Source organism: Hippocampus bargibanti, linkage group LG15, assembly GCF_051943395.1.
Source record: "Hippocampus bargibanti isolate YZ-2025 linkage group LG15, ASM5194339v1, whole genome shotgun sequence".
NCBI lineage: Eukaryota > Metazoa > Chordata > Actinopteri > Syngnathiformes > Syngnathidae > Hippocampus > Hippocampus bargibanti.
Window position 1 is genome coordinate 5,178,589 of NC_142748.1, and position 13,877 is coordinate 5,192,465.

At 37.2% G+C, this 13,877-nt stretch overlaps 2 protein-coding genes across 4 annotated transcripts; one reads left to right on the forward strand and one right to left on the reverse strand.

Annotated features, from left to right (window-relative positions):
* The first annotated feature begins 533 nt into the window (after positions 1–533).
* LOC148887202 (neuronal pentraxin-2-like) lies at positions 534–9,910 on the forward strand. Its single transcript, XM_089015783.1, has 5 exons — positions 534–1,276; positions 2,347–2,566; positions 3,750–3,994; positions 4,065–4,244; positions 5,549–9,910. Exons 1-5 carry the CDS (start codon positions 833–835, stop codon positions 5,777–5,779), a joined length of 1,320 nt encoding a protein of 439 aa, XP_088871909.1. The 5' UTR covers positions 534–832; the 3' UTR covers positions 5,780–9,910.
* On the reverse strand, positions 9,910–13,666 carry tmem130 (transmembrane protein 130). 3 transcript variants are annotated; one of them, XM_089015785.1, is made up of 8 exons: positions 13,552–13,666; positions 13,416–13,486; positions 13,176–13,347; positions 12,960–13,105; positions 12,032–12,116; positions 11,795–11,955; positions 10,971–11,077; positions 9,910–10,521 (listed from the first exon to the last, which is right to left on the reverse strand). In XM_089015785.1, exons 1-8 carry the CDS (start codon positions 13,557–13,559, stop codon positions 10,384–10,386), a joined length of 888 nt encoding a protein of 295 aa, XP_088871911.1. In that variant the 5' UTR covers positions 13,560–13,666; the 3' UTR covers positions 9,910–10,383. The 3 variants fall into 3 exon arrangements, with proteins under 3 accessions (XP_088871911.1, XP_088871912.1, XP_088871910.1); XM_089015786.1 differs by having other exon boundaries at positions 11,766–11,955; XM_089015784.1 differs by having other exon boundaries at positions 11,753–11,955.
* Between the last annotated feature and the right edge of the window lie 211 nt (positions 13,667–13,877).

Consider the following 13,877-nt stretch of genomic DNA (forward strand, 5'->3'; position numbering starts at 1 on the left):
CTATCTATCTATCTATCTATCTATCTATCTATCTATCTATCTATCTATCTATCTATCTATCTATCTATCTATCTATCTATCTATCTATCTATCTATCTATCTATCTATCTATCTATCTATCTATCTATCTATCTATGGAAAAAAGGTTCAAGGTACACATCTTAGATTGCCACCTGCCACGAGCTAAGTCACCCACTGACTAATAAAAGATACGTTAGTTATGAATACAAATTCCCAGCATAATCGATGAAAGGGATTGGAATAAAAATGATTGATCTATTTGTAAGCACAAATAGCTAAATTAAGCAATGACGTTTTTGTACTCAAGATGATTTTTTTCCCCAATCGCCCCCACATCACAGTCTTAATTCATTTTCAATATGTGCCTCCTCATTGCTTAATGAAGTGCTCACAACGATAAATAAATGTCTCACCCAGCTGGCTGCCTACGTCAACCTACTACATCCAATCCTGGGCGTTATATAGACACCCTTTTTCTGGTAATCCTCTTTCCCTGAAGAGGAACTGTCGGATCAGTAACCACACTGTGTTGTGTTTTCCCCAGGAAGCGTAAAACGAGCCCCGTCTAACCTTTCTTCCACGAACAAAGAACGACTCAGCCTTGGAGGGATTTTCACTTTGGATTGCGCTACTTAATGCATTCTATCGATGATTTACTTTAGCCACGGCATCGTTCGATCAAACGTGCCATTCAGCATTGTACGTGCGTAAATTTTAAAGAGCGTCTTTTACGCACAGCCTGGATGGATTCATAGTGTTAGTTCTGATTATTATTATCGCTATTATTTGCTTGTAGCGATCCTCCGTCGGTATGTTTTCACTTTTTTACCTCTTTGTGATGTTCTGCACACTGGGCTACCGGTACCAAGCCGGCGGTCAGGCGGACGACGGTAAGCGGTACATTTGCAGAGCGGTGCCCCTCGTCGGCGACACGAGCTGCCCGGTGACCTTATTACCAGAAATCAACAACAACGGGGGACAGGAAGAGGAACTCCGCAACACCGTCATGCAGCTTCGAGATACTATCCTGCAACAGAAAGAAACAATTTCCAAACAACTCGGCACAATCAACGAGCTGACCACCAAACTGTCTCTGTGCGCAGCAACCAGCGATGATCGAAAATACGAAAAGGGGCCACCTTGGGGAAAAGTGAAGCAAAACACAATGGGAGACGTTCCCAGAGATCCAAATGACACTGTGGAGAATCTTGGCAAAACAATGCAGGGGCTCAAGGATCGGCTGGAGAACCTGGAGGTATGATTGTCACAATGCCACCAATGCATGCGTAAAAAGGCCCACTCTTGGATTTATCAACCAGATTAGAACGCCCACATTTTTAAATTCGGTTCAGTGTATATAACTGGGATCAACACTTCGTGTGAAGTTAGATTAGATGGGCAACAACCTCCAAAAATATGTCATGATCACCTAAAATCAGACGTTGGGATATTTATATGCTTATTTTATCATTTATAATAGTTCCTCTACTTATATTGAATACATGCATTTTTTTCTTTCCATTCCATTTCGACCCGAAAACAACTTTATGGTGATTAGGAATATGACTGTGATTATATGGGAAAATTGAAATATTACATTGAGGTTAGTTTTTGCCACAGTTGTAATTTAGGTAACCAAAACGAAAATAATTAGAGGGGGGTAAGGTGGACCCTCATTCGGATGCCATTTAGTTATTCACCGCTATAACGCACTCTAAAAATAAATTTTGAGATAAATTAATACCTAAAAGAGTGCAGACATTTGGGGCACATTAGGTTTTAAAACTCCCATATTGTTTATTCATACCTCCATGAGTTGTATAGAAAAGATACAGGACTGATGGCACAAATTGTTTATTTTAATCCCAAATTGCAAAGTACAATTTTGGTCAAATTATTCCATTGACTTTATTCAGTGTGCTCGGAAAGGCGATTAGAGTGCAAGTCACATGAATACAACAGGAAAAGAATTGGGTGCAAATTTGAGTAATCACTGATGACATAAAAATCTTGGTAAATTTCGAATCATTGTTCACATATTACCAATAAAAAGCTATTATAAGGCAATGGGTCAAATAGCAATTCTTATTTTATCATTACATTTGACCTGTTTTATACCCAATAAGCATCCAAATGCAGACATCCATTTCACCAACAGACAAATAACAAAAACAGCCTTATGGTAGCAGGTCACGTAATCAATCCTACAATAAAGAAGACATTTGGAAGCCAGTCACACATGCATGTGGAATCCTGCTGTGATGTCAAAAACGTCTCCCGCCGCTACTAGTCACCCGTGTCCACTTCCTGCTCATCCATCTTTAGCAACAGCAGATGCGAGCCAACATATCCGGCGCGTCCTTCCCCAGCGAGCTGCGTGACTTGCTGCAGCGTCGCCTGGTCGAATTGGAAAAACAGTTGCTGAGGAAAGTCAGCAACCTGGAAGAGGAAAAAAGCATGCTGTCCAACGCCACGGCGGCGTACCGGCTAAAGACGGAAAGTACGCTCAATGCCCTGGTGGACAGGATAAGTGAGCTTGAAAAAGGTAAAGTGACTTCATGGGTAAATGCGACAAGAAGATTGCTTATACAGTATATTAAAATAACATAAAACACATTTAATATGTTTGAATGGATCCCAGTAAGCAAACTGGTGCTAATATGGATGAGACTAACAAGAAAAAAAGACGCACTGTTACAGTACCAATATGTGAATGTTAGATTATTCATTCATTCATTCAGTCATTCATTCAGTCAGTCAGTCAGTCAGTCAGTCAGTCAGTCAGTCAGTCAGTCAGTCAGTCATTCATTCCTGATATCATTCCAGCATTCATTCCTGCATTCATTCATTCATTTATCTATTTATGTATCTATTCATTTGTCTGTAAATGTATTTATTTATATGGCTATGTATTTAGTTGTTTGTTTGTTTATTCATTTACTTGTCTATTTATTTATTTATTTATTTATATATTTATGTATTTCTTTATTTACATATTTTTAAATAATTAATTTCTCTGTTATTTTTTTCTGTATGTTTATTTATTTGTCTGTTTTTTTATTTCTGTATTTATGTATGTACTGTACTTATTTATCTATCTATCTTTTTATTTATTTATTTATTTATTTATTTATTTATTTATTTATTTGTCTGGATATTTTTGTATTTATTTTGTATTTATTTATTTGTATGTCTATTTATTTATTGTTTATCTGTTTATTTCTTTATATGTTTATTTATTTGTCTGTTTATTTATTTCTGTATCCATGTTGTACTTATTTGTGGATGTGTTTGTGTATTTATTTATTTATTTATTTATTTATTTATTTATTTATTTATTTATTTATTTATTTGGTTATGCATTTATTTATTTATTCAGTCCAATGACATTTCAGCTTTGTTTGTGCGATCTTAAGTACACACCAAAAACTCCTCGGTTTGCTTTCTAACCCACTCGGTGCGTTGGCTGGGTTGGTTAATTCCGTTGATCCATTAAAATGTGTTGTTAGTTAATTATTTTATCGCATCAATTTTAGTTGGCTATTAGATGTGGGCTCGCTGAGTTAATTTTGTCCAAGATTGGGTTAGTCAACTGTTTTGATCAAGCAGACTAGGTGGTTAATTTATGCATACACATGGGCTAATTTAATGACTTTTTTTTTGTATTTTAGCTTTCATCCCTTGTTATTAGATTAAAAATCTTATCTTCTGCCTTTCTACATGGACAGGGGGTGAAGACTTCAAGACCCCTGAACAATTCAAGCTCTCCCTACCGCAGCGTACAAACTACTTATACGGCCGCATCATCAAAAGCCTCCCTGAGATGTATGCATTCACACTCTGCATGTGGATCAAGTCCAATGCCTCTCCGGGCATCGGGACACCTTTCTCCTACGGTGTGCCCGGACAAGCCAATGAAATTGTGCTGATCGAATGGGGCAATAACCCGATCGAGTTGCTCATCAATGACAAGGTGAGTCATCACCGCTTTTGTAAATAAGAAACGAAATATCGACCATTTTATGTGGCTTTCAACTGTGAAGGTTGCTCAACTGCCGTTGGAGGTTCGTGACGGAAGATGGCACCACATCTGCGTTTCCTGGACCACCAGGGATGGACAGTGGGAGGCCTATCAGGATGGAGAAAAGCAAGGGGCGGGGGACAACCTGGCAGCGTGGCACCCGATTAAACCAGCAGGGGTTATTATTCTGGGCCAGGAGCAGGTACCGCAGTGGCTGATTTAAGTGATGACAACTATAACTCCAGGACGATACGCGTTATTGAAACTGACGACGTTGCCTCGATTTGAATAATTAATTCATTTTGTCTAACACGCCAGAGATCCGATTAGCAATAGCTTGATTAATAGAGACAAGATCCCATTCCGTAAGACAGATAAATCGACAATATAACAGCGTATAAAGGACTAAATAATTGGCATAATATAAAATGTATGGGGGTGGTCAGTGGGGTGATGTAAACCCCCCCCCCCCCCAGGCCTACCCCCTTTTGCACATATGGAAAGTTTACCAGTGTTTTAAGATATTTAAATAAATAAATTGGATAGATTAATCGATCTTCTGATCAGCTAAGTGATTAATTTTCTTAAAAATGCATTAATTTATTGGTAATTGGTGATCGACTGCAAAATCCTGATCATGTATAGCCTACTTAGTAGGCTATACATAATTGACCTATTTAGTAGGACCTACTAAATAGTTTCCAAAATCTTCATTTTTCTACTGGATATTACACAAAGGGTCCCTTTTTAAAAATATATATTTTACATGTTGTTTTTCACCTCAAAAGAACTGTAAATAACCCATTTCCCATTTTAACTTGTTCACTGCCAGACGATGTGCAAAAATGTGACCACTCCAGTGCCAGGGTTTTTGTCATTGTCGCTTGAATTCCATGACTCATAGAATATTGAATTTTAGGACTACATAAACATTTAATACAGCGTAAGAAATCTTAGAATCTCTTCTTTCATTAAAAAAAATGTTAATTCCTAAATTGTATGGATCTGGAGTTATCTGAGCTAGAAATGAGGGCATCAGTCCAAAATACAATGCAATACATACATATTGGTTTATATAGCGATTCAACAACACCTGAAGCTGGAACAAAGCGCTAACCTAGGAAAAAGGGAAATACCGCCCCCTTGTGGAAAAGAAACATTGTCAGAGGCCATGACCAGTGCTTTATCGGCACCCAAGCATGAAAAAAATGAACAAATTTGGGAATGCCGCTCTACGTCATATTTTCGAATCGAAATTTGTGAATGGCAGTGAATGAGTTAAAACATATATTTGAGATGTTATTTTTGCACCTGAAAAGGTCTGTAAATAAATCCCATTTTCCATTTTAATAAATGTCTCAAGAGTACAACCTTTTCAAACAAAGTACTAAACAAATAAAAATATGTCGTTTCACTTTAAACCACCTCACATTATCAACCGAAAGCTTCTTCGTACTTTAAAGCATATTCCCTTGACCGTTCTATTTATAATGTCACTGTCTGCAGGACGTTGTAGGTGGACGCTTTGATGCCGGTCAGGCCTTCGTGGGGGAACTGAGTCAAGTCAATATCTGGGACCGCGTTCTGAAACCGTCCGAGATCCAGTCGATGGCTAACTGCACGTCGTACTTGCCCGGTAACGTGATCTCATGGCTGGCGAGTAACGTGGAGGTGTTTGGGAGAGGAGCCTTCAAAAGGCCTTTGGAGATGTGTCTTGAGCGGCTGCCTAATACATGAACGAAATCTCATTTGCCTTTTTGATGTTGTTGTTGTTGTTAATTAGCTGCTATTTCTGTCCATTCATTTCTAATTAATGTCAGACCGTTTATGGAGGATGTGAAAAGCAATATTGTGAGTGAGGCTTATAACACTGGATGTGCAAATTAGATAATACTCTTACGGGCTTGTTGCTTCCTGTTTTTTGCTACCTGGTGTCAAGTGTGTTAAGTCCACAGTCCCTTTGCGTATTACCGTCGTCTTGTTTTTCGCTTCCCTCCTCAGAATCTTTGGACACACACACACATATACAGTAAAGTCTCGTTATATCGATATTCAAGGGAGTCCGAAAAAATATCGATATAACCGGGACTATCGATATATCCGACCCTGTTTACATGTAATTTTCTCCGTGTGTGCATAGAAATAGTATCGATATAACCGGGACTATCGATATATCCGATATCGATATAACGAGACTTTACTGTACAAAAATAGTCGAACCTCATTTCAACATACCATAATATTTTCAACACAATAGCATTCAAAGTCAAAGTCAGCTTTACTGTCAAATATGCTAATATGCATGACATACAGCACCGATGAAATTTCAAAATCACGATTTCATGTCACTCATTTGCCGGTTTTGCTTACAATGTAAACCTTGATCATGTAAATTTGGATTGGTATTGATAAGCCTTAATTAGTCTCGCAGTGGAGAGAAAAAATACATTTCACAGCAGCAAAGTGATGAAAGGAAAGGAAGAAGTAGAAAAACAAAATACAGGAGCTACTGTAAAGGGGTTGACGAAAAATTGTCTCACATCTCCTGCACCATGTAAATCCGCTTCGATTCCAAGCCGCGACAGTTATATTGCATTAGTTCCCCTCAATATCGCAATCACAATTTCATATGCCAAATAAAACGACCAAATTTGGATTGGGTTGCCACAGCAAATCAGTGTCCTCCAACTAATAACAAATGATGTGACATGACATAAAAAAACACAGACAGTTATTCAATCTTAAGCACTTTCTGTACCCTCTTTGTTGTATGAAACAGTTCTAGATGAAAGAGGAGAGAATCAAAATGTTCTTTTTACCAGTGGATCAGGGACCTCATGGTGAAATGTGCACGTCTGCTAAAAGATAAATGTTGAAAGTAAACACGAAGCCGTCACATCCATTGACGAAAGCAGACTGTCTCACATATCCTGTCCTACGTACAGTAAATCCGCTTCAATTCCAAGCGGCGACATTTCAGTTTCATTTATAATGACTGGCTTTTTTTTTTCCGACAACATAGTGAAAACGACTTTGCTACAGCGAACTGCGAAAAGCTTACCACCGCCGCGACATTGCTTAAAAACAAAATGGACAACACGTACTGTAGTTGCCCTCTATTGCTTAGCAACGCTACTGATCGACTCTGTATATTGTTGCACTTGCAAAAGCATAACGCGATTCTAAAGCAGGACATTGTACCTTATTTTCAAAAAGGACGCTCATCCGAGAAGATGTAAATTGACAACAGTTCGACAAAGTCGTAACGAGGTTCGACGTACTGTACAAGAGAGTCAGACTCGCGCTGCTGACATGTGATCCGTTGTTGCGTGCCGGGTAGCAGAAAGCAGGAGAGAAGATTATCTTCAAGGGTTCTGGCTCATGTTATGTCTATTGCTTAACGGGAGAATCGGCTTGGAGCCAAAATCAATCACAGGTTGTATCCTGACATGATTAGCTTAGAAAACATTGCATTCTATGAGGGGGGGATCAATACTCTCTCTATGGACACGAGTAATAAATCTGTGAATGTTTGTTTGGTTTTTCCTCTTTGCCTTGTTTATATGAACAAAACCTGTGAAGTGATACTTATGGTATGATTCATTTTTTAAAAGATTTCTTTTTCTGTTTTATTGTGTATATTTTGTGTATTTGCAATGTGATTCTTAGTAATGTTAGTTGTGTAATTATGACGTATTTATTTGTGGTTTGTGTTGTAACGTACATGCGCTATTCAGTTTTTGTATGGCTGTTTTGCATGTTAAACTCTTCAGAATTTTAACTAATTCACTGCCATTCACAAATTTATTTGGCAATTGAAAATATGACATGGAGTGGTATTCCTGAATTTGTTGGGCTTTTGTTTTTTTTCATACTTCGGTGCCGATAAAGCGCTGGCAATAGCCTCTGGTGATTTTTTTTTCTTTCCTCAAGGGGGTGGCATTTCCCTTTTTTACATGTTAGCACTTTGTTCCAGCTTCAGCTGTTGTTAAAGCGCTATATAAACCAATATGTATGTATTGCATTGTATTTTTGACAGCCGCCCTCATTTTAAGCTCTTATAACTACAGACCCATATAATTTAGGAATTAACTATTTTTTCTGATGAAAGAAGAGATTTCAAAGTTGATAACGCTACATTGAATGTTTATGTAGTCCTGAAACGCAATATTTTGTGGGTCCTGGAATTCAAGTGACAATGACAAAAACCATGGCAGTGAAGTGGACACATTTTCGCACATGTCTGGCAGTGAATGAGTTAATGTGGCCTTTATGGGGACTCAAGTGCCAACGATTGTTTTGAATGTATAAAAAAAATTATGTTGCCATTATGTGTGCTAAATAAAAATCGCAGCTGCCTAAATGAATGTTGGCCTTTTTTTTATCCACTGTTAGTGGCAACTGTCAGGTATGATAAGGGACGTGGGTGTGACATAAGTAGTATATAGCGTAAGCTGAGCAGGGATCTTTTAACTGAGCTGACTTGGCTTCGGGTTAACAGCAGGTGGCGTGGGTGGCATTAGCAACGCTTAACAGAGGGAGAGGTCAAAAGGTCAACAGTGACAGAGCAGACATTTTGTCCTGGAATTCTTTCAGGGTGAAAAGCAGCACACCTGAAATACATTTTCTTGTCCACGGAAGAGAAGACAAATGCATCTCGGGGTCGTCAGAGGTTGTATGTTTATTCATTGGACATATTTGTCACTCAAAGGACAACCGACACCATTTTTTTGTTTCCTAACTGACATCAGAAAAACGTTTTATAGCATCTAAAATACCCAAAACACGCAGGCTGATATTTTTAGTCAAATGAAAAACACCAATAAAAATGAGTTAAAGTGTGCCAAAACTACTTCAAAATGACTTCGGAAATGGCAAGTTTCAGAAGGTCTTGCCCCCTTGTTCGTGACGTCACGCAAGGATGTCTTCGCCTTGCTCTAGAATCAAAACAATGGCTTCAAAGATGCTTTCTTGTTACTCATCCAGTTATGAATATGATTCAAATAGTTCTGAAGAGGAAAGCATAAATGTTTGCAATCGATTAAAGAAGTCCTTCCGTGTCATTTTGGCATCTGGACGGAAATGTAGCATCCCAGAAAATGTACAAGATGGCGCCCAAGCTCTGTTGGAAATGGGCTGATTTGTCTGCTGGGAATTTGTGTCAACTAGAATCAAATAGTAGTCTTGGTGCAACACACAACAATTCACCATCGCAATATTTATGTGTTTTCCTTCTAATTTCGCCATCAACACGGTTCACATGAAGTTTTCAGACCAAACAAAGTCCCCAAAATGGATTGTGTGTCGCTTTCTCGGTCAGGGACGTTCCTTCAGTGACGTCACATCAGCCATCGTCATCAACTCAAAAACAAGACTTCCTCAATATTCAGCGCGAGTCTTAAAATGTAAAAATTATAGCTATATGCGGTGGAATCTTTGTAAAATATGCTCAGTAGAAGTCATTTGAAGCCATTTTACAAATTATGGACACAACTTGTCCGGAGGTGTCGGTTGTCCTTTAAGGTGTCTTGATCGTTGCAGTTTTACAGAGTCACATAACATTTTAAATCAACTTTTTTAAAAGTAGGATTTTTTTTTAACATGAGCGGCAAATTAAATAAAAATGACTCCCATTCACCAACTTTCAAAATCAACATAAGTTGAGGTCAAGGTTGAATATTACCACGGCAACCACAGCCTCCCCCACGGTGGCTCCGTCAGGACACATTCATTAGAAATGTCAGTATTATTAATGAAAAGGGACAAGCTGTGATTCGAAAGACACTTGAAAAACTGTGTCGTTTTTTATCACAGCTGGTGAAAAGTCCTCAAGTGACATTGTCGCTTTATTATTAATATGCTTTCTCTTTTAATTTATTTTTTTTTGTTTTGGTTATCAAATAGGGTTCTTGTTGTTTGTTTCATTCACTTGATGACGCAAATGCTAAAAAAACACCCAAAGACAAAACAAACAAAAAAAGTGTGCACCGACGACTACCCGCCGCGCTGAAAACTAATATTGAAACTGAAACGACCTTTATAAAACTTAATAATTCATGAGGGGTTTAGCCTGAGCGCTATTGGGTCACTAATTGATTGTCCTCACCACAATGTAATATACACGTGATTTATGACCTGCTTGTGAACATACACGGGTAACTAAATAATTCATTTCAAACAACAGAGAGCATCGGGATACAACGTACAGTAGGACAGTATGAACTTGCTTATACTTTATGTACAGAGTTTTTATTTCTTTATTTTTTTACATTCCAAACTATACCAAACAAGCAATGGTATTCTTACAATAGCCACATAGAAGCAGTCATAGGTGAGAGTGTTTATGAGTAATAGTGTGTACCATTCCGTGCCCACAGTGGTTCTTTTTCTTCTCTTCTAACACTGGACACGTGGAAAATAATGTTGCTGTGGCCATCTGTATGTCTCTTCAGGAACAAAGCATTACTGGATGCTGCAATCTGTAAAATGGATAACAATCGCAAATATATATATTTTTACTCAATTATGTCAATTTAATCAATTGGCATTATGGAAACTTGAATTCCAAAAGCATCTGTGGCCCATGGGCCAAATCCTATTTCTTCTCTTGTTTTATACCAATTGCTAAAATCTAAAGTCTAATCTGGATGCATATTAAAAAAATCAGTATAAAGTGCGCTCTAAATTAGAGACAGAAGACTGCTTTTGTGTGTAAAATTTTTGAGCAGATATACTAGATCTGGTCAACTTAAAAAAACGGTCTTCAAATTAAAACCTTTCTACAAACCTTATTTTGTGTCCAAAAAGTGTCAGGCATGACTAAAATATGTATTTTCTCAGTTTCTCGGTCTAGCCTGCCCTCTTGCGGACATTTTTTAAATAGCAAGCTTTGGTTCCATGTACTGTAACTGTGTTGTGCTTGTCATACCTGTGCTCTTTTGTGATATCGAGGGTGGCAAGCGATGACTGTGATGAAAGAGAAGGTTGCGACAAGAATAGCAGCAGAGGACAGGATGAAGAGCATGTTGGTGTTGTCTGGAAAGAACATCATTTCAGGTTATTAGGTAAGAAACCTGAGACTTTCCTTTCATCAGAAAAAAAGAGTTAATTCCTAAACTATATGGGTCTGGAGTTATATGAGCTTGAAATGAAGGCAGCTGTCCAAAAGAGTCAATGCAATACATACATATTGGTTTATATAGTAATTTAACAACAGCTGAAGCTGGAACAAAGCGTTAACATGGAAAAAAAGGAAATGATTCCCCCTTGTGGAAGGGAAAGAGACTTTATCGGGACCCAAGTAAGAAAAAACAAAACCCGAACAAATTCGGGAAAGGTGCTCTACGTCATATTTTTAATTCCCAAATAAATTCATGAATGGCAGTCAATGAGTTAAATTGCTGTCTTAGCCCCACAAAAAAAAATCAAAAAATACAAGTTATTGTTTTTTTTTTTTGGACTGAATTCTGTGACTTCATTCTGAATTCTAATTTATTTCCCACACAGAATATTTAACTTGGACTAGGGCATAATCGTAACTTAGCAACAAGAGCCAACCAATCAATTGAACACAGCGAATACTCCTCGGCCCGTCAGATCATCAGCAGTGATAAAACCGCATTCCTTCATTTTGACTGGCCCCAGTGAAACGAATGAGTTTTAATCCGAAACACCTCATGACACAGCAAAACCTCTCAAATCTTCACTCACTGCTTTTCCTGACCATGAGACTGAAGGAGGTCTGTAGCTCACTGATGTCATTGCGGATGCTGATGGTCAGGCAGTGAACCCCGGTAGAGGTGAAGGTGTGATTGAGCCATAAGGTGTTCTCGTACAGCATGTTCAGCGTGCAGCCTCCAGTCGTGTCAGGCACGCAGTGGGGAAGGAAGCTCCAACATACCTGCATGGGGGGACTGGCAAACACGGCGACCTCCGTTTTTTTTTTTCTTGAGGTCATACAAAGCTCGGAAAATGAAATGTCACTTTTACCTTCCGTCCACGTGGAAAGCGAGGCCGGAGGTTTGAGACACCTCGTAATTTGAAGGCCCCTTCAATTCAATGCTTTTAATGGCATCTATAGAAAATGAATTGAGACATTTGTTAGTTCATTAAAAATGTAGGATGAAAATTGGGATATTATTTACTGTCTTTACTTTTATTTTATAAAAAAATGTATTACAATAAAAGTAAAATAAAAATATAAAATCTATCTATCTATCTATCTATCTATCTATCTATCTATCTATCTATCTATCTATCTATCTATCTATCTATCTATCTATCTATCTATCTATCTATATAATATATATATATATATATATATATATATATATTAGAGAGAGAGAGAGAGAAATATATTTCAATTCATATTTATATTTATTTATTTATTAAAAAAACATGGATTAAAATATAAGTAAAACATACATATAAAATATATATTAACAAAATATATATCCAGTACAACAGGTATTAAAATACATGTAAAAAATATATCTAAAATATGTATAGAAAATATGTTTAAAAAACACAGCATATATATTAAAAAACATATATTAATATAAAAGGAAAAAATATCAAAATTGCATATATAAAATATATTTATACATTAATTAAAGTATATAAGTATATATTATTAAAATCAAAGTAGGAAAATAAATAAAATATATATTGAAATATATTTACATTCATATTTATTTATTTATTTATTTATTTATTTATTTATTTATTTGTTTATCTATGTTTTTCTTAAAAACATTTATTAAAATATAAGTAAAATATATATAAAATATATATTAACAAATATATATATAACATGTATTAAAATGCATGTAAAAATTATATACACATATTTATTTATTTATTTATTTATTTATTTATTTATTTATTTTTACATGTAGAATGTGAGTACACTACAAACCAAGCACTTGAATATCCTTGGAGTAGATTCCAGCGAATGCAGGTGTGTATTCAGTCACATTGACTCCAATTTGCAACCGCAGTGTGTAGTTTCCAGACAAAGCGTAGTGGTAGCGGACAACAGGCTCATTCCCCAGGATTACTTCTCTGCATTTCCATAAACAAAATACTCATCAGCAACAATTCCAAACTTGATTTTCCAGATCACTTTTCATACCCGTTTCCTAAATCCCACGTAAAGCTGAAATTTGCCGTGCTGAAATTCTGATGGGGATCAGAAAGTTCAAACAAGGTCTCAGTGGGAATGTCTGACGCCAGCTCTCCTTTGTCTCTCATATAGGTGGCGTTGCCATCCATTTGATAGAAAACCAGCTTCCCGGCAATAGTTTCTGATTAAAAAATATGTTATATCATATCATCGGTGCATGCAAAGGATTACAAAGTGATGTTCAGCTACCTAAATCTGTCAGAGGTCCGTCAGATTCCGCCACACCCAGGAAAATCAGGATGAAAAGCATCAACAGCATTCTAGAAACGCATCATCAAGTTAATGGAGCTTCGGAAACATACAAACAGTCTGAATAAAATTGTACCTGTCCATTATGGCTAATTCTGTCCTTGAGATGTCCCCAAGGACATAACATTGAAGACAAATCCAGCGGACAAAGATGCCAAAGAGGAGGCAGCGTGTGTACAAGACTTCTGAGCTTCTCTGAGCTTCCCATCATATCGGTCGAAGGGTTGAAATTGACACCATGAAATGCAGTCATGTGCCCTCCGACATGAACAACACCCATGAACATGGTTATGTGGCATTTCTGCTCATACTGTTGCTCAGTGTGTTTCATATAGGGGCAAAGGAAAAAACATAAAACTTGTCTTTCAAATAGTTAGAAGATTAAAAAAAAAGTTTGAAACC